The sequence below is a fragment of the Canis aureus genome, chromosome 37, assembly GCF_053574225.1.
Source record: "Canis aureus isolate CA01 chromosome 37, VMU_Caureus_v.1.0, whole genome shotgun sequence".
NCBI classification, from domain to species: Eukaryota; Metazoa; Chordata; class Mammalia; order Carnivora; family Canidae; genus Canis; species Canis aureus.
Window position 1 is genome coordinate 15,485,466 of NC_135647.1, and position 20,851 is coordinate 15,506,316.

The following is a 20,851-nucleotide window of genomic DNA, read 5'->3' on the forward strand; positions in this document are numbered from 1 at the left end:
GCCCCGAGGTCGCCCCGCCCGCCCCCGCGGCAGGACAGCCGCCCCTGCAGCTCTCCCGGCGGCACCGGCCAGACGGCGCCACGACTCCATACACTGACGATTATGAACCAAGGCACAGAAAACCGCACACTTGAATGCAGTTCCTAAATTATTCAAGAATTTTTTTAGAATTAATTCTTAAATGTCATGTAAAATATCAGGATACTTGACTATTACATTTTGGAATATCTATGGTAATAGGAAGTAATTTATTCTTTTTTTTAATAAAGCATACAACTGTAAGGTTAGATGGAGACTAGTATCTTGACATCTAATAAAAATGGAAGATGAACCCGACAATCTGATCTGGGAAACATGTTTAGATAACGCTCATTTCAGAGAATGCGAGGATCCCAGATTTACAGGAGTCTCAGAGCCCATCTGATTCAACACTTCACCTTACTAATATACTATATAGAATGAAACATTTAAATTAGAGTTCCCACAGATTGAAATGGCCTTCAAATTTTCCCCCAGAAAATGTGGCCAAACAAAAAGCAAAACCAGAAGTAAATGATTCGGAGACACTGAAATGACAATTATTTGAGATAGAAATCTGTTCATTAAAAATTAGCTAAGAATTAACTCTGTAGTTCTCTTAAAATCTCCTAAACAAAAGTAACTGTGTTCCTCTAAAGAGATATAAGTGGAAAAAGCAAATTATTAATCTATACATATTTTTAAGACAGAAATTAAAATGTATTGCATGTTTACTACATTATACTACGTATCTTGGTAGCAACTTTACAAATATCTTGTTTGAATAACAGTCTACTCCAGAGCAGTATTACCTAAGTAAAGAAGAAAAACAGAGGTTCAGAGAGGTTCGATTACTAGCCCAAGGAAATACAATAAGGACAAGGAGGGGAATTTCAATCTACGTTAGTCTGGCTATAAATCCCCAAATCATTCAATCATGTCACACATGCACTAACTAAGTGAAAAAGAAAAGGAATTCAGAAAATCATAAAGTGACTGATAGTCCTTTCAACATTAAATAAAACTAGTGGCACCAACATTTACATAATCAAGTAATAAACTTCACTAGTAAAATTGGTAATATCCTCAAATTTTAGATTTAGGTAACATTCTTTAAAAGGTTCAAATATCTGGGATGCCTGGATGGCTCAGGAGATTAAGCATCTGACTCTTGACTTTGGCTCAGGTCATGATCTCAGGGTCCTGGGATAGAACCCCAACTCAGGCTCCGCACTCAGTGTGGAGTCTGCTTGGGGTTCTCTCTCCCTCTCCCTCTGCCGCTCTCTCCTACACTCTCTCTAAAATAAATAAATCTTTGAAAAAGAAAAAAGTTTCAGGGATCTTATACTTTGTTATTAGAAATATTAAAATGAAAATATTAAAATAAACCTGAGAAATACTGTTTTCATGTGGCTCTACCCTAGATTTCCATGACTATCTTCAATTTTAAAAGCATCACTTGGTCTCCATCTCGCCAGCACTAAGTTTTCGAAAATGATCCACGAAGTGGAAAATCTAAGCACTTGCTAGCTCAGGCTGCCTAGGCAATGGTAAGCGAATGTGTCAGGTCAAACACCTCATGCTTCTATGAAGTGAGGAGCATGGATTACAGAGCCAGACTTGTGGTCCAAACTCCGAAATCCACTACCTCGCAGATGTGCTATACAGGGCAATCACTTAACCTCTCTGTGCCTTATTTCCTCAACTGTAGAGTGGGTGGGCATGAAGATGAAGAGGTACTACTTAGAAGAGTGAGTGGTCCTAGTATGTACCCTAAATTCTGGCTAGTAAACTGTCATACTAGTAAATGAGAAAGGTATTTCCAATCAGTGATTCAGCTTTCAGTAAATGGTGCTGCAACAACTAGCAGCCACTGAAAGGAATAAATCTAGGTCCCTAATTCACCCTACTCTCCAGAATAAATTTCAGATAGTTAAAGAACAAAATGTTAAAAACAAAGCTATAAATGTAAAGTTTCAAACTGAACAGAATATACCTATGGTATTAGGAAAAGGGGACTGCTTAAAACTACATTAAAAAGGGCAAAACCCATAAAGGGACAGACTAGAAAAATACTTGATTCATGTCCAGAGTACACACACACATACAAGCACATGTATGATAACCAAGGCAGTACTTTTTGTAATAGCAAAAATCAAAATTATCACAAAACCAAAAGCAAGAACCCAATATCCATCAGTCTGGAGTGGGGAAACTATATCAAGCCCACACCATGAAACCCATACAATTTCAAAAGAAAAATAAAAACCTTATGAACTGACACAGAAAGAACCTAAAACATATCATTTATGCAGCAAAGAAAATGAACCCTAAAGCTATATATATTCTCTACTAGAACATGCATCCACCATATGCATGTGTGCATGTATGTAAACATGGATATATGTATATATGAATGAATGTAATGCATAAATAAAAATCTGGGGGGAATACAAGCTACAGATGGGGATTACATTGAGAAGAGGACTGGTTTGGGAGTGCTAGTCAAAAGAGACCTTTGTGTTATCCATAATGTTTTGAGTTTTACAATGAGAATATATATACTCATACATGACTTATGTAATTAAAATTCTAAAAATCTGAAAATACCCACACCAACTTGCCTAAATTTCCCTATAATTCCAAGAAACTTTCATTATATTTATAATTTCTGTGCCTTTGAAGCTCAGGGTGGGGCCTCTTGGCTGGAGGTAGAGGACCCAGGAAAGCATGTTTGGGGCATCTCTCATGGGGGTTTAGAATTTAACTGGAGGTCTGGAGCCATGGAAAAGCATCCTAAGAGACAAAGTGAGAAGGGAATAAGAAAGAGATTTAAGGACTAGAAAATGAGTACTGAGAACCTTTCCACTCCACTATCATCATCTTTCACAAATAAGCTGACACCTTCATTTAGTATTTGGCTGGTCTGGTGATTAAAATGGATTTATTTCGCTCTGGAAGGCCCCTGTTGTTTGAGGAAAACCCAACAAAGCTACTAAATAACCCATTCTTCTTTAAAATCTTTCAAAGAGCAGAGGACAAGCCCTTCAAGTCTATGTAGTGTAATACAGAAAAGAAAACAAACCACCATTTTCTTTCCAGTGGATAATCAGGTAGGAAACATTTTGGAAGTTACAAGTGCCCTCCAAAAGTAGATTTACCAAAAAAAAAAAAAAAAAAAAGTAGATTTACAGAAGTCCCCAGTATGTTGAGGATTTCACACTCAGAAGCACTGGTCAAAGAAGACTATATACCAGTGGAACTTTCAATCTAAAAGATCTGCAAGAAAACAATTTTGTGTGCCTATTAAATGAATTTGGAAACACTGCTATTGAATATTGAGCAGACATAAAAGAGTATTTATAAAAATATTTGTAGGGATGTCTGGGTGGTTCAGTCGGTTAAGGGTCTAATTCTTGGTCTCAGCTTGGGTCGTGATCTCAGGGTCATGGACTGAGCCCCACATCGGGTTCTGTGCTCAGCATGGAGCCTTCTTGGGGTTCTCTCTCCCTCTCTCTCTGCTCCTCTCTCCCCCACTTTCACTCTCTCAAATAAATAATACAGATGTAGATTATAAAATAACAACAAATTCCCAAGTACCATCATCCCACTAAAGAGAACATCACTATTTCCTTTGAAGTTCCCATGGACTCTACTGTTATGTCCCATTCCCTCCATGAATTTTTTAACATTCCTTTGCTTTTTGTCAGCTTTACCACCTTCTTGTATCCTTAGAATATGTATTATTTTGTTTTTTAAATAAATTTTAAAAAGTAATTAATTAATTAATTTTCTGTAAATTGACACTGTAAGTATTCTGGAATTTGGGCTCAAATATTATAGGTCAGAAAGCTACCCGTGCTGTTTTAACTACAATTCATGTATTTTCACAATTGCACAGAATTCTAAGCATGAACATACCACAAATTTTCCATTCTACTGCCAATAACACAATAACATTTTTTTTCCAATCCTTAACAATGACAAACAGTGCTTCTATGAACATTCTTGTGCATGACCCGTGGTCCATTCAGAGTCAAAAATTTCTCTTCAAAATATGGGTGAAAGTAGAATTGCTCAGTGTTATGTTATAGGCACTTTGAACTTCACTAAGTAATGCCAAACTGCTTCCAAAATAGTTGCACTGATTTATATTCCAGATACTCCCTAGCTTCAGAAGCTGTTTTTTTTTTTATTTAATCCTTGTCAATTTGATAAGAGTTGTCATCTCTGTGATTAATTTGCATTTCTCTGATAATTCATGTGACTGAAGTTTTCTTCACATATTAGAGGTCAAGAGGGCTTTCTACTTTTATGAAATGCCTGTCAAATCTTTTGTCCTTTTTTCTATTGAGTTTTCTTCTTATTTGATTCATAAGGTCTTAAGATTATAGTTTGGATAGTAATCTTTTTCTATTTATATATATTAACAAATGTCTTCCTCCCAGTTTGTACTTTAGTCTTCACTCTGTAGTAGATTTTGCTGAACACTAGCTAGTTGAAAGAATACAAATACTATGGTCTTTATTTTCTTGGTGAAATACAAGGTTAAGTTAGGCAAGAATGAAGAAGACACAAGCAGAACAGGATGCCTGAAAGAAATGATGCATGTCTGGAACTGCCACTACCAACAATGGTAGAAAGAATCACTTAGAAATAAGGAAAGACCCCCTCCCCTCCCCCCAGGACCAGGGGAGTAGCGAACACTGGTGCAGTGAAGATGAAGTGGAGAAAGCAACACTGCTGATTGACATGGTTAAGAAAAGATAAGAACTTACAAAGTCAAGAGAGACTAGGGCCTGCTATGGCACACCAATGAAAGCAATCTGATTTGCCCTCCGTATTTCCTGAGAAAGCAGATAGGATGACTAAGGCTGATTTGGTTTGAACAGTGTTGGTTCTATCAGCCTGTTTGGTCAGATGAGGGTCCAGCAAGCTATAGTCCACAGGTCCAACCTACATACCACAGCACATGGAGGTGGCACAGGAGTAAACAACCATTTTTATGTTTTTAAATGGTTTTTTAAAAAAATTATTTCATGATACATGAAAATTATACAAAATTTAAATTTCAGTTTCCATAAACAACGTTTTATTGGCACACAGTCATGGTCATGTCTGATCCTGAATTTTCTTTGCATTCCTAGAATAACACTCAAAAGATAAATGAGCGTATAGTTTTCCATTTCCGCACAGTCTTTTTATCTTGCTTAACAAGATTACTTTGACCTCAGCAAATAAGCTGTGAACAGCTTTTACTCTTCCCTTTTCCTCAATAATTTGGGCAGGAACTAAACTGTTCCTTCAAAATTCGGTAGAACTCATCCAAAAACTCCAAAGAGTTCCTTTGGGAGGGGAGGGTCTTCAACACTTCAATTATTTAAATATATTTTTTGTCCTATTCATATCTTGTTTCTTCTTATGCCAATTTTGATGTTTTATATTTAGGAATATATTACTGTTTGCAAAACTGTTATTTTTACAATTCTTTATTCTGGCTCTATTATTGAGTCTGTAGTTATTTACTCTATTTTGGTCTATGCTTTACTTTTCTGCCTTAACTTCTTTTTTAATTAGTTTGCCAGCAATCTATTCATATCTTTCCAAAGAATCAGTTTTTTGCTTTGTTAATCTTTCATAAACTCAACTCAGAAAACTGAAGTGTTTCTCTACACCAATAAAACTAACTGATGTCACTGAAAGATACCATGAACAACCACCATGACCTAAGAAAAAATTAAGAATTAACTAAAAATATGTATCCCTCTTGTTGAGAAGGACATTTTTAAACTCTAACAAAAGACACAAAAGATTATCTGAATACATGGAAACCTATAACATGTTCTTAGGAGGAACAGTTTACTATGCCACTTTTACCCAAATTAACCTCTCCCTTCAATTAAATCCCAATAAAAATCATAGTTGTAATTTTTAAGACACCTAACAGACATATTCTAAAATCTATGTGGAAGAATAAAAGTCCATAAACAGCTATGTTAACTTTGAGAAAAAAATGAGAGGGATCTAGCCCAACCAGGTATTAAGAAAGGCTACAAAATCACATGGATAAAAAAATGTGACCTTGCTGCAAGAACACATAAAAAGACTAACAAATCAGAATAAGGTTCAGAGACAGATCCTTGTGCCTTGAGCATAATATATATGCAAGGCAAGATGAATCAATGAGTAAACGATAGATGTGTTTAGTGGATGGTGTGGTCAAAACTGACTTATTACATGGGAAGAAAAATAAATATACCTGGAGTCCCACCTAATACAAATTTAGACTCTAGACCAAGTCACAAATCAGGAATTTATGAAATTATGCCTGAAACTGGACACCTGTTTTTGTAAATAAAGTTTTATCAGAAAAAGCCATGTCTATTCATTTAAAACACATCTGTATCTACTTTCACACTCCCATGGCAGAGCTGAAGAGCTGTGACAGAGACCACCTGGCTTGCAAAGTTTGACATATTTCCTAACTAGCCCTTTAAGAAAATGTTTGCTGACTCCTATTTTAGATGAATTAAAGACTTAGTATGAAATGTAAAACTATAAAATCAACATTAGAAAATATATCAACATATCTTTTGACCCTGGTGTGGGGAAGAATTCTTAAATTATAAACCAAAAGGCAAAAACCTCTTTGAGCTGATTACACAGAAATTAAGGATTTCTGCTCAATAAATATCAGAGATGAAGGGAACTGATAAAAGACTGAGAAGTTATTTGCAAAGTCCAAAACCACCAAGAGACCAACACCTCTACTGTGTAAGAAATCCCTATAACTTAATGAGGAAGCAAGAACCCCAAAAGAAAAGTATGTAACTTAAGCAATTTGCAGAAAAAGAAATCTAAATATATAATAAGCAAAGGAAGAGATGTTCAAAACCTTTAGTGATCAGAGAAATGCAAATTAAACCAACCAAGAGATGTCATTTTATACCTTCAGATTTGCTAAAATTAGTCAGGTATATAATGCCAGCTGATGGCACTATACAGAAACCTGGTTTCTCCCAATTTTGGTATTAATTATCAAAACCAACAAAAATGAAAAAATCACTGTGTTGGAAATAAAACCTAAGTAGCAGCAAAATCTAATAGATGTGTATTTATATTCAGTCACCCTCTTATTCAAAATAGATATTAAGCAATCATTTGCCGACTTGAGTATACAGCTATGAGTGTATTGACACAAATTGCATTAAGAAATAAATATAGCTAAAATATTCTTATTTTGGTTAGTTTTCTCAATTCAAGTGTCTGCATGTCAAAAAATTAGCCAGAAGAAATTTAAATGTTTTATTGCTAACCTGGATAGAAATTTTTCCTTGAAATTATGTACACTTATGTTTTTTATAACACTGCAGTATTTAAAATCACTGGCCTATTTTATTCTTGGGTGACTTGAAATTAGGTAACATGGGTACAAATGATTAGAGATAAATAGAAGTAGAATGACATTTCTCCCGCTCTCTGACCTTTTACAATGATTTATGTCAATAAATACACATATCTGCACACTACTTACAACTCTTAAGGGGCTGTTTCTTCTTTCCTCCTCTGTTCGTGGTGTGTCCACGATCACAACAGTGGCCCCCATCAAAAACACTGGCACTCCCTTTCAAGCCTCTCTGTGGCCACCACAGTGAATAAAACCAATTCAAATATTTTCCTTTTGCCGTAGTCCTTAGGTCATGTCCAAGCACAGCCACTACTGTAGCTCGGCAAGTTCAGATCATAGGCAAGGCCTCTTCCTTCCTCTTCCTGCCTCTTCCTTTCCCCTGCTTCTCCCTTCTTCCCTCCCTTGTTTTTCCCTTTCTTTCATCTGCACTCCTCCCCATCTCCACTAGTATTTTCTGAGTATCTGTTATGATCCAGTACTGCTTTGTTGATGGGAATATAGCAGTGATGAAGACAAAGTTCCCGTGCTTTCAGAGTTTTCTATTGGTTTACAGATACCTATACTCAGCTATTAAAATGAATTTTTCCATTGGACTGCTTTGCCTCTTGCCAATCCCATTCAAAATGATCTATTTTCCACAGCCTGCAGGGAGAAAGTCCATATTTTCCGGTCGGCCTTCCAAGATCCTCTAGGACTGGGCTCCACTCTGTCTTTCCAGCTGAATCTCCATCCCTTCACTAGGCATACCCTGTGCTTTGGCTAAACCTGAGAACTTGTTTTAAACCCTGTCGATGGCAAAATGGATGAGGTACTGTATGATAAGGTTACAGGCTCATGCAGCAACAGAAACCTAATACAGAGTGACACAGAAACACCAAACAGTGAGTGAAGAAAGGATGAAAAAAACAGACGACTCACCATATCCCACAACTATTTTATGGATGTCATGGCTGTGCCACAGGACAGACACAGAGACATGGGAACAGGGCTCTCCTCCCAAGGCAAGGTATACCAGTCCCTCTGGGAAAAAGTGACTATCCCGACACAAAAGGAAGCCTTTGAACAGGACTTAATGTATCCTGGAGGCTACGAACCAACCAGAAGGGAAATGTCCTTCCTGGGGCAGCAGCAACCTGCTGCAGACCTATGGAAGTGGGCCAGAAGTGAATGGCAACGTAAGCCTCTACAGTCCACTGCTCAGGCAGAAATCAGCAGCAGCACAGAGAAGCAGCCCATTTCTGGCAGAGTCAGATGGAGGAAGCGGCTGCCGCACTCTCCAGTCTCAGCAGGACACATCTAAGTCCTGGCGCAGCCAGCACAGCAGAAACCAGAACTCACTGAACCCAAGGTGGAGCTGGGGCCTCGTCCAGAGTTAAGAAAAGGCAAAGGGAATGAGCCTGAGGACTGTATGAAGTGCACACAGGGTAGCACAGGGGAAGAGCTGCACGTAGCTAGAGGATCCTCTCAAGTGGCTAATCTCTAGTAGGTTGGGGAGATTTGTGTCCTAACAATTTGTATCCACGAAGAAAGTGTAATTTTATTTTGTAGCCGTAGGCAGGTAACATCAAGGACCTATGGATTATATTTTCACTTTTTTAATGACAATTCTCACTGTCAAATTTGTGTGCCTACCTCCTTCCCTTCTTAGATAGGGAGCTCTTTTAAAGCAGAAACTATGTCCCCTAGAAGATAAATTTCCCCATGAGTTTCTGTGCCCTTTGCTGTTTTTTACAAGTTGTTCTATTTCCCACCGAACCTTGCAGAGCGAGTCATCACAGAGAAGTACAAAAACAATGTGTTCAATGAGTAAGTGAACTGATCTTTACCTTCCAGGTGAAGTGTGATCAGTGCTGAAAATAATCCTACAGGGGAGATTACACTACTGTCACATTCATTGTAAGAATAAAGTGCATATACAATTAGGTCCTTAAACAAAACAAAATCAACTTACTAGTAATCATTGCTCCAGTTACGGAAGCCAGAAATCCGATGCTGACTGCAATGAGCGAGATTACTCTCCCCTGCCTATGCCTCTGCAGCATGACAAACATCAACACGCCCGCAGCACCATGGACAAACAGAGAGGAGAAGAGAGCCCACAGAAAGATCCAGTACCACATCTCTGAAAGGAAAAGCAGAGTGTTAATAGTTCTGTCGAAAACATCCTAGAAAATTCGGTTTAGCAAATAGTGCATACCCACGGTTTGGAGGAAGGGTAAATTAAATACCAAATATAAAAAATGCCCAGTACAGTGCCTCACATGTAGTAACACTAAATAAATGTTAATGACAATCATCATCACTAACGCTCAATGAGGAAGGAGTTCCAGGACGTCAGAACATTAAGGCTACACTCTAATATGCTCTAAGTGTCTCCGTCATATAGCTGTAATCACATTAATGTGTATAACATACCCCTAATAGATTTGTAAATCTCTTGGAATAAAGTTAATTAATTGCTGTTTGACATGATTTTCTATTTTCTCAATTTTACATACTAAAGTATCACTCAGAATTTTTCTTTTTATTCTTTGCCTCAGGTCATTTTAATAGTCCTTACCCAGACCTTTGCAAGCTCCATTGTTCTTTCTTCGATGTGTCCATAATTACTGTTCATTTTGGTGTAGGTTATGATTGATGAGCCCACCTTCCATTCTGTCTCCCTAGCACTCATTCCCTTCCTGCACCCACCTCATCAACTCGTACAGCTCCTGCAGGCTTTGCTGCATCCTTGCATTGACTCCATCTCCCTGCCCAAGCCTATGGTGAGGTACATCAGGGGAGGCAACTGATCCAACTACGCCCATCACTCCCTTTCCCTGGGAATTCTGGATTGGGACCAAGGAACCTCAGTCTTTGAGTAGCTGAAGGATTGGTGAAGAGCCATTTCATCATCACATGATGGGAGCCATGGAACAGGATGAAAGAAAAATGGATCCATCAAAGAGACAAGAGACAACCAAATCCTTTATTCCAGTGATTCCTGCCATAGGACTATCCTTAGTTCCAACGTAACATTCCAGTTTCCTCGCAATAAAATTCCTTTTTATTTAAACTAGTTCAGGTAAGTCTTCTGTTACTTATGGCTCTAAGAGCTGACTCCAAAATGTTTGGATGTCACCTTGAGGATCGTCCTTGGTATGCAAACATTCTATAATGCAAAATATCTTTTATCCATGCTAGTATTCTCTATCAAGTGTTAAAGAAAAGTCAATAAAACAGTCATGAAATAAAGAGAACAAAAATAGATAGATTAAAATGTATTTGTCCTAACATCACTAAAGTACAGATATACACTGTTGACAGGAATGTAAAATGGTGCAGCTGCTATGGAAAAGTACAGTAGTTCCCCCAAAAAAGTTTAAAAAAGAACTATCATACAATCCAGTAGTTCCATTTCTGGGTATATATCCAAAAGAAGCAAAAGCAGGATCACAGAGAGATATTTGCACATCCATGCTCACAGCAACATTATTCACCATAACCACCAAGAGGAAGCAGCTCAAGTGTCCACCAACGAATGAATGAATAAATAAACTGTGGACTGTACCTACTACAATGGAGTATTACTCAGCTTTAAGAAGGAAAGAAACCCTGGCACATGCCACAACAGGGCTGAACCTTGACTTTATACTGAGGTAAGCCAGCCACAAAAAGATAAATACTGTATGATTTCATTTACATGTGGTATCTACAGCAGTCAAATTCATAGAGAGAAAACAGACCAATGGTTGCCAGGGGCTTGGGGGAGAGAGAAATGAGAAGTTGCTGTTTAGTGGGTACAGAACTGCAGTTCTGCAAGACGAAAAAGATGTGATCTGTTATACAACAATGTGAATGTACTGAACACTACTGAACCGTACACTTAAAATAGTTACGATGGTAAACTTTGTTTTTTAACTACACTTAAAAAATATAAACTGAATTTTCAAAGTATGGATATAAATTTCAAAGGTAATTATTTTACATCATGACCATAAATGAGGAACAAACAAAAGACTTGTGAAGTGGGCCGCCTGGGTGGCTCAGTCAGGTAGATGCCCAACTCTTGATTTCAGCTCAGGTCATGATCTCAGGGTTCTGGGATTAGGGCTGGCTCCATGCTCAGTGGGGAGTCTGCCTGTCCTTGTCCCTCTGCTCCTCGCCCCTCTCCCCTGTGTGCACTCTCTCAAATAAATAAACTATTTTTAAAAAAAACTCACAGAGGAAGGAAAGAAGGAGTGGATATAAAAAGGTAAATACCAGGAGTCTTTGTGGCAATGGAGCTATTCTATAGTTTGACTGTAGTGGTGGATACACATGAGTGACAAAACCATAGAGAAATAAATACACACACATAATAAATACACACACACATACACAAGTAATATTAGCGAACTCTGAGTAAGGTTGGTGGGTCAATGTCACTATCATGGTTTTGATATTACACTGTGGTTCCCAAGATGCTCCCAATGCATAAACTGGGTAGAAGGTACATGGGTTCTCTCCACATTATTTGTTAACAAAAGGCATGTGACTCTTAATCATCTCAAAGTAAAAAATTTAATTTTTTTTTAAAAAGAATGATATACAGAAAACAGATGTAAAAAATAAAAGCCTTTTCACCCTGCCAAATTCTTAAGAATTAACACTTAGAATGGACTCAGTTAATGTGAAAACACTGGAAGGAAGAGACATCGGATATATTTTCCAGTATTTGCTGAAGTACCATGCATGCTTCCAATGGCATGAGAGAAAGACATTGGTCATTAAGGAAAAGTAGACGAAGCTTGCATCTTACGGTTTTTCTCTTCTAGCTTTCAGGAGAGTAGTGTTTTCATGCTGTCACTCCCAAACAAATAGCTTCAATTTATAATAAATGCATGAAAGAAAAGGCTTAACCTGCTCAGAAGATGTGTCTATTTTAAAAGATAAAATTTTTCGAAGTGATCCTTAAAAAGTAGGAGTATAAGGGAATAATAACATGGGGGCATTTTCGTCAAGGGAGCTCTGAGACCAAAAAGGCTCTATAGCAATAGGCACATACTCATAAGCAGCCAGTCATCTGCCTTGTGTCCCAAGCCCACTTTTGACAGCTTACCAGATTTGCCCCACAAAGCACTTTTCTTTGCTGTCCTTGAAATACAAAAAGAGTGAAAAAATTCTTGACTCCATCTAAGACGAGTGAGAGACTGTAAGTAATGGTGTCTGCCTAGAGACTCCACAGTTACTGGCCTCAACAATAAATCTGCCTGATCATTTGAAAATGTAAAATTTTATGTTTAATGTTTTATAAAGCCCCAAGATATCAAAGAATCAAACAACTAAAATAGAACCTCAAATGGTCCTCTAATGACTAGGCCAGGTTATCCCTTAAGCAGACTGAGCATGAACTACCTAAACTCAAATCTATTTTCATGTTTCTAGCTTTTTAAAACAATCTTATTTATTTATCTTGGAAAAAATTGAACTCTGCTAAGAATATCTGTAACTAACAGGTTTCATGTTATCACTATGGTTGTGAATTACCTGATAGATGCACACAACCTGGTCCGTGGACAGGGCCTCTGGAGATCTTGTTCTATTCTGCATAAGCAAGTCTGTCTAAAGCCCTGCTCGCTACTGGCAAACACAGGAAACCTACCGGGTTAGTTCAGGTGAAGAGAACTGCAGGATCCCAAGAGCAGAGCAAGAACAGATGTCCAAGAGCCCTGGAGGAAGGGCAGGTGCTAAGAGGACTGGCGTGGGATACCACCACTTTTCCTTAAACTGTCTAGGCCATCCAGCTAACGTGGACATCCACAGGCCCAGTGCTCCCGGTCTACCCACATCCCACCTAATCCAAGCTTCCAGCAATTGAGCAACAGTGAAAGGAGGATAGGCCAGAGGGAGACTTTGCTAATGCTAAGCAAGATGCGAAACAAAATTTTAAAAATACAGCGCACAAAATAGAACACTATGAAGTCTGCCATCCATACAATCGCCTTCATTCATGAAAGGAAATATTCCTTCTTCCTGGGCACACCTTATAAAGTCCTCTCATTATTTTTCTCTGTTAAAATCTGTCCAATAATCTTCATCCTAAACGAATTTTGCCTGGATTGTTACACTGGAGAGCTGTGATGTGTCTCGGCCTCCAAACAATACTAGAAATAGCCCTGCTCCCAATCTGTATCTCTCATCAGCCCCCGTTGCCAAGTAGCTCAAAAATTATCTTCTGTACTTTTGTTTTTAATCCTTGGACAAAATTATTTATGAGAAATGATTTTCTCTAGATGTCTAAAATATATTAACTGAGTAAAAACAAGTCAAAGAATGGTACATACCGTATGATCCTATTTGCTTAAAAATATGTTTGCATATGTACAGAAAATGCACAAATAGAAAGCTTGCCAATGGCTATCTCTTAAAGATAGGAGATGTATGATATTATTTTATACATTCTTCATTTTTTATTTTTTAAGCACCTGCCTGAAAAATACTTTTTAAATTTTGCCACATACTATCTTTAAAAAATAATTTTTCATTCTAAAATTCATCAAAGAAGATCTCTACTAGGCCAAAGGCTCTCAACCCGGGCTGCTCACGAGAATTTCCCATTGAACAACTAAAGCAATCTCCAGAGGTAAGACCTAAACAACAACATTTTCATCAACTCTACCAAATAATAACACGCAAGAGAAATAGAAATCACTACTCTAGGCTACAGTTACGTCAGAGATACTTATTAAAAAATCCAAAGTCATAAAAACAAAACCATCTCATTAGACAAACACAAAATTTTTTTAATCCCAGAGAATAGGGCAGCCCGGGTGGCTCAGCGGTTTAGCGCCGCCTTCAGCCCAGGGTGTGATCCTGGAGACCCAGGATCGAGTCCCACATCGGGCTCCCTGCATGGAGCCTGCTTCTCCCTCTGCCTGTGCCTCTGCCTCTCTCTCTCTCTCTCTCTCTCTCTCTCTGTGTGTCTCTCATGAATAAATAAATAAAATCTTTAAAAAATTTTTTTAAATTAAAAAAAATCCCAGAGAATATCTCACTCTTCTAATAAAATCATTAAAGATACTGAACCATTACTGTGTGCTCAATATACTCTGAGCCTCAAGCTGAAAATACCATGCCAGTATGACCATACTTTGAAGCTGTATTATTTCTACCTTCTTTATAGAAATGGTCCACATTATATGTTTAAATAGTCTATGTTCACACTAAGTTATCTCAAGCTCTGTTCTCATTCCAGCAGACCTAAGGTATGGAAGTCACTTCCCTTAGTTTCCAATCTCAGTGGTTTCTCAATTTGGGGATGTGTCCCACATAGGTGGCTTACTAGACTCTCAGGGAGATGATGCATTTATAATTTGAAAAAAGTCCCCTAGATCAGAGGTCAGCAAAGTAGGGTCCATGAGCTAAATAAACCTGGCCTACCACCTATTATGTATAGCCTGTGAGCTAAGAACAGTGTCTACATTTTGAAGTGGTTGAAAATCAAAAGAACAGTATTTCACAACACATCAAAATTACACAGATTTTGAATTTCAGTGTCCATAAAATTTTACTGAAACACAGTCAGACTCATATATAGTGTCGATGGCTACTTTCAAGCTATGAAAGTGAAGCTGAGTAGTTATAACAGAGATCATATGGCCTGCAAAGCTGAAAATATTTACTGTAGAACTTTAATTAATTTAATACAGTACTTTCATATGTTAGCAAGGGCTAACATTGTGAGTGTTTAGTTAATGGTACTTCGATGGCATTTATTCTAATATGCCAGGTTCTTCAGAGCATAGTATATAGCTGATGTTATGGGGAACAGAAGCCTGAACAAGAAGGATAATATCAAGAAAGGTCCCAAAAGAATTCACTGTCACCTAGTAATTTTTAAAATTATTTTAATTTAACCAATTGATAAGCATATTGGAGGTAGAAGAGGGTAAAGGAAATAGGAAATGGGCAGCTGAAGGCTCAGCACTGCCTTCAGCCCAGGGCGTGATCCTGGAGACCCAGGATCAAGTCCCCCATCAGGCTCCCTGCATGGAGCCTGCTTCTCCCTCTGCCTGTGTCTCTGCCTCTGTGTGTGTGCCTGTCTCTAATGAATAAATAAATCTTAAAAAAAAAAAAAAAAGGAAGAAAGAAAATAGGAGAAACAATCCACTGTCAAGAAACAAAGCAATCAACAGAACCAAACTCAAAAATGACTCAGATTTCACAACAACCAGATAAGGACTTTAAAATTACTATAATTTACATGTTAAAGGCTATCATGGAAAAGGTGGAAAACTGACATGAACAGATGCGGAATTTTAACAGAAAAATGGAAATTCCAAGTAAAAGCCCAATGGAAATACCAGAATTTTTTTTTTAAATCAACAATAAAAATCGTAATATCTGAGATGAAAAATTCTTGTCAGGTCTTGCCAACAGACCTGACACAGTTAAGCAAAGAATCAACAAACTTACAGATGGGCCAAAAAAATTATTCAAACTAAAATATGAGAGAAAAAAGAATAGGACAAAAGGAGGAGGATACATAAAAAAATGAGTTCATCCATCCAAGAGCTAGGGAACAATTTCAAATGGTTTAACTTACTTGTAATTGGAGTCCCAGAGGAGAATAAAAAGAGAACGGAGAAGAAAAATATTTGAAGGGATAGTGGCCGAAAATTTTCTAAAAATAATGAAAGATACCAAACCACAAATCTAAGACTCCCAGAGAATCTCAAGCAAGATAAAGACTTCCCAAAATAACCGAAACACAATAAAATAAAAATAAGCCACATACAGATACCAAAATATATCATAGTGAAATGACTAAAACTCCAAGATAAAGGGAAAATATTGAAAGGGGAGAGAATACTTTACATATATAGAAACAGATAAAAAGATACAGCAAACTTCTTTTCAGAAACTACCAAATCAGAAGACAATAGTGACTTTTTTTTTTTTTTAAAGACTTAAAGGGGAAAAAAACCCTATAAAGCCAAAAATCTATATTCAGGAGAAATAGCTTTTAAAACTGAAGGTGAAATGAAGATTTTTTTTCAGAAGGAAAAAAAGCTGGGAGAATTCATTGCCAGCAGACCTACAAGACATACTAAAGGAAACTCTTCAGACAGAGGGAATATGATAGTAAATAGAACCTTAACTCTACACAAAGAAATGAACAAAAATAAAGTTAAAATAAAGGTAAATGTAAAGAACAATTTTTTATTTTTAGTCATTCTTACTATATTAACCAGATTTAAAAATGAGTTGCTGTATTTATCCACTTGAAACCTCATTTAACATAGAAGTTGAAACTATAGTAAATATTTAATAGCTGTCTGCTTCTGCTTCTGAAAGAGAGCAAAAACCAAAAACACTAGTTTTTAAATTTAATAGTGATACTTAAAAGGGCTGCCGTAATACATCGCCTTTCTCAAAGCTTATGGCAACACTTATTACCCACTTATACTAAATTACCCTTTTGCCAGCTAATTATATAATTTCAAACTGTAAATTACAGTACTTATCATTGAGTAGTAAAAGAAATTTCTTTTTAAAAGCAAGTTTTTTAAATTTAAAACAATCAGAATATTACTGCTTTAAAGAAATCAGGTGAAGGCCATTTTAAATAGTTCAGACTTCTATAGTCAAGCCATAGTACTGTCTTCCTAAAAGATGTCAATCAATTTGTTCTTCCTCATAATTGATCCACTACTCAGTTATAAAAGTATAAGAATTAAATGTCAAAATCTGAATCTATTATGAAATTATAACATAGCCTTATACAATGGTTTCAATTGTTATTACTTATATGCCTTCAAGTATCTTAAATTATACGTGCCATACTAAAAAAGTCAGTAACAACATGTTTGTTTGAATCAGTCACTGATCTAAAGAAAATTTCTCAGCAATTGATAAAATGTTTTACAATCTCATGATACAGTATTTTCAAGGGATACTGAACAGTGAAAAATGTGAACTTTTTACATCACTGAGCATTAACTTATGATGAAATTCTCAATGTAACAAATTCTTAAATCTAAAGAAAGGACCGAGTGAATGACAGACCAGAAAATAAAAGCACAACTGAGAAAATCCAACAAGTGATGCACCACAGCTTGGATATCACTGACAGTAACCCTGTGGAAGCAGTTATGCCACACACAGATAAGCAAAACAAAGTAAAACAAAGACATAATTCCAGACCTGGAAGGGATCTGCAGACACTGAATCCAGAGTTTCCTAAACAAGTCCTAAGAAGGCTTAATCCTAAGAGCTATTAAATGGTGCTCAGAGAACAAAGATTTTCTAGGTCCTAAGCCTCACACTTCCGAATCAGCCTATTAAAAGTCTGAGGAATCCCCACTTGAAAAGAAAGTCTCTTATTTTTAAAGATTAAAGAAACAAGTTTATATGCAAATTGATAAGTGCTTTTCTTAACTCATAGTTAACTAAACTTTTCCCTCTGAACTTTCTAATTTCTAAATCAGCTTTCCCTTAACATCAACATGAGAGCTGCTGGCATCAGACTGCATTACACACAAGAAACCAGAGCGTGGGAAACATGGTTTGTCTAACATGCAAAAACCAAGTAGTTGTAGTCAAGTATGAAACTCAGCTTCTTGACCCATAAATTTAAGGGTCCTATTGCTTCTTTAGGCTCTCCATTTGCATACAAAAAACTAATAGAACGCAAATTATTCTGAAGGGAAAAGTTCCAGTAACTGCACAGTATCTAAGTGTTTACATAAATATTGTTAATGTCACATTCTCCCGCATACTTCAGGTCTAATATACCTAATATACCATCTTTTTTTTTTTTTTAAGCCATCTTGAATTTTCAAAATACAACCATTTAATAGGAATTTTTCTTCATAGCTAATAGTTCATATAAAGAACAAATTAAAATATTTAAAATATTAATAATAATATTAATAATACATGTTAAAAGACAGTCACTGTTTTAAAACTGGGTATGAGCATCCTCTGGGAAGTAAATGAATTGTTTATACTGAAAATTTTGTAAGTCCTGAGTTATACCAAATTCTCCATTTTAATTTGCTTAATATATCACAACAGCTATGAATTGATCACAGAAAACTTAATTTTTAAAAATCAGGTGTTCCCAATTCTTGACCTCTCAATAACAGAATCACCCAGAAGAGCTAGGTAAAGATGCAGCTTCATAGGCTCTGCTTTCAAAAATCCTAATTCCATAAATATGGACTGGGACCCTGGATCTGCACCTTTAACCAAACTCAGGTGATTCTGATATGCAGCAAAGTTCAGAAACTATGTTGCATTAAAGTAAATGGGAGAGGGGAGGAATTTTATCACGAAAATCCAGTTTCACAACACTGACAAAAACATCTTAACTAGACACTGATTTTTGAGAGTAGTATACAGGTATCCCCTGCTTTTCAAAAGCTTCTACTGTACCACTTCACTCTTACAAAAAAGACCTCCTGGATTATACCCCGAGATTTATAAGAACACATGCAACTGGACCCAGGTAAAAGTTTGGTTCTTCACATTTGTATGAAGGTTGATGAAAAATCTCCTTTTCAAGCTTAATTTATTTAGCTAAGGTTACTGAAATTTGATAGTCTAATGAGACATTTTTCAAGTGTTTCCACTGCCACTGTTTATTCTATTATTAACTTTTATTGCTAAAATATTTAGCCATTAAAAACACAATTAGCCTATCATACCTGATATAATCACATACATTTAATAAAGCGTTAAGTAACGTGGCCACTTCAATTATAGGAGAAGAGATGCATGCAAAATGCTTTGCACAGGATCTTGCACGTAGTAAATATTCAAGGAACATAATCATTTTAGAATTTTGGTATTTCTTAGAATTTCTCATCTGATACTATGGTAAATTCAACATGCTATACACTCTCAGGGCTCTCTTCTTACCTCTGACATGCTTTTTAAAGTATAGTTTAAATATAATGTTACATTAGTTTCAGGTACACAACATAGTGATTGGGCAAGTCTATACATTGTGCTAATACAAGTATAGCTATCGTCTGTCCCCATACAACACTATTACAATACCATTCTAATTCCATATTCTATACCTTTTATGGGGGTGACTTATTCATTCCATAACCAGACGCCTGTTTCTCCCCCTCCCCTTTATCTATCTTGTCCATCCCTCCATCTCCCTCTCCGGCAACCATCAGATTGTTCCCTGTACTTATCGGTCTGTTTCTGCTTGTTGGTTGGTTTGTTTTGGTTTTAGATTCCACATATAAGTAAAACCATAGGTATTTGTCTTTCTCTGACTTAATGGACTTATTTCACTCAGCATAATATCCTCTAGGTCCATCCATATTGTTGCAAATGGCAAGATCTTATTCTTTTTTTTATAGCTAATAATCACATTGCACATATACACCAGGTCTTCTCTATCCATTCATCGATCAATAAACACTTGGGTAACTCCCATATCTTGGCTATTGTAAATAAACTGCAATAACAATAGGGCTGCATGTATCTTTTGGACTAGTGCTTTCATTTTCTTTGGGTAAATACCAGTAGTAGAATCACTAGATCTTACGGTATTTCCATTTTTAAGTTTTTAAGGACCCTCCATACTGTTTTCCACAGTGGCTGTACCAGTTTGCATTCCTACCAACAGTGCATGAGAGTTCTTTTTTATTAACATCCTCACCAACACTTGTTATTTATTGTCGTTTTGATTCTAGCCAGTCTAACAGATATAGGTGCTTAGTCATTGTAGTTTTGATTTGCATTTCCATGATGATGAGTGACATTGAGTATTTTTCATGTGTCTGTTGGCCATCTGTAGATCTTCCTTGGAAAAATGTCTATTTAGGTCGTCCTCTGACCATTTTTTAATTGGATTATTCATTTTTTGGTGTTAATTATGTTCCTTAGATATTTTGGATATTAATCCTTTATCAGATATATCATTTGCAAGTATCTTCTCCCATTCAATAGGTTCCCTTTTCATTTTGTTGATGGGCTTCCTTCGCTGCACAGAAGCTTTTATTTTAGTATAGTCCCAATAGTGTAATTTTGCTTTTGTTTCCCTTGCGCGAGACAAATCTAGAAAAAAATGTTGCCATGGCCAATGTCAAAATGATTACTGCCCCTGTTTTCCCAGGACCTTTGTAATTTACATCTAACTATTCTTAATCTCAATTTCCTTTCCTGGTTTCACTGCCTCCTCCCTATCCCTGACTCGCCCTTCCTCTTCTGTTTAGGCTTCCTTTTTACAAGACAAATATCTCTAGTTATTTTGACTCTCCATAAGTTATCTTACTTTTCTGGTCCTTCCTTTCATCAAAAAAAAGCAAAGATAATTTACATTACGTCTATTAAAGAGTCAGAATTACAGCTTACACTGTCCTAAGACTTACCCAGAAATTGCTTTAGGTTTAAGAAATGTCATCTAGACCTCACACTTGCTATTGCCAGAGGATATGG

General features: G+C 36.7%; 1 protein-coding gene across 5 annotated transcripts in view; it reads right to left on the minus strand.

Moving 5' to 3' along the window:
* The window catches only part of TMEM170B (transmembrane protein 170B), a 48,849-nt gene that overhangs the window by 23,072 nt on the left and 4,926 nt on the right, over positions 1-20,851 (minus strand). For 4 of the 5 annotated variants that reach the window (XM_077886081.1, XM_077886082.1, XM_077886078.1 and 1 more), the window contains exon 2: positions 9,378-9,548. In XM_077886081.1, coding sequence (XP_077742207.1) covers positions 9,378-9,548 — 171 coding nt within the window. Of the gene's footprint in view, positions 1-8,300; positions 9,289-9,377; positions 9,549-20,851 lie in introns of those variants that run through there. The other variant, XM_077886080.1, reaches the window with a different exon arrangement.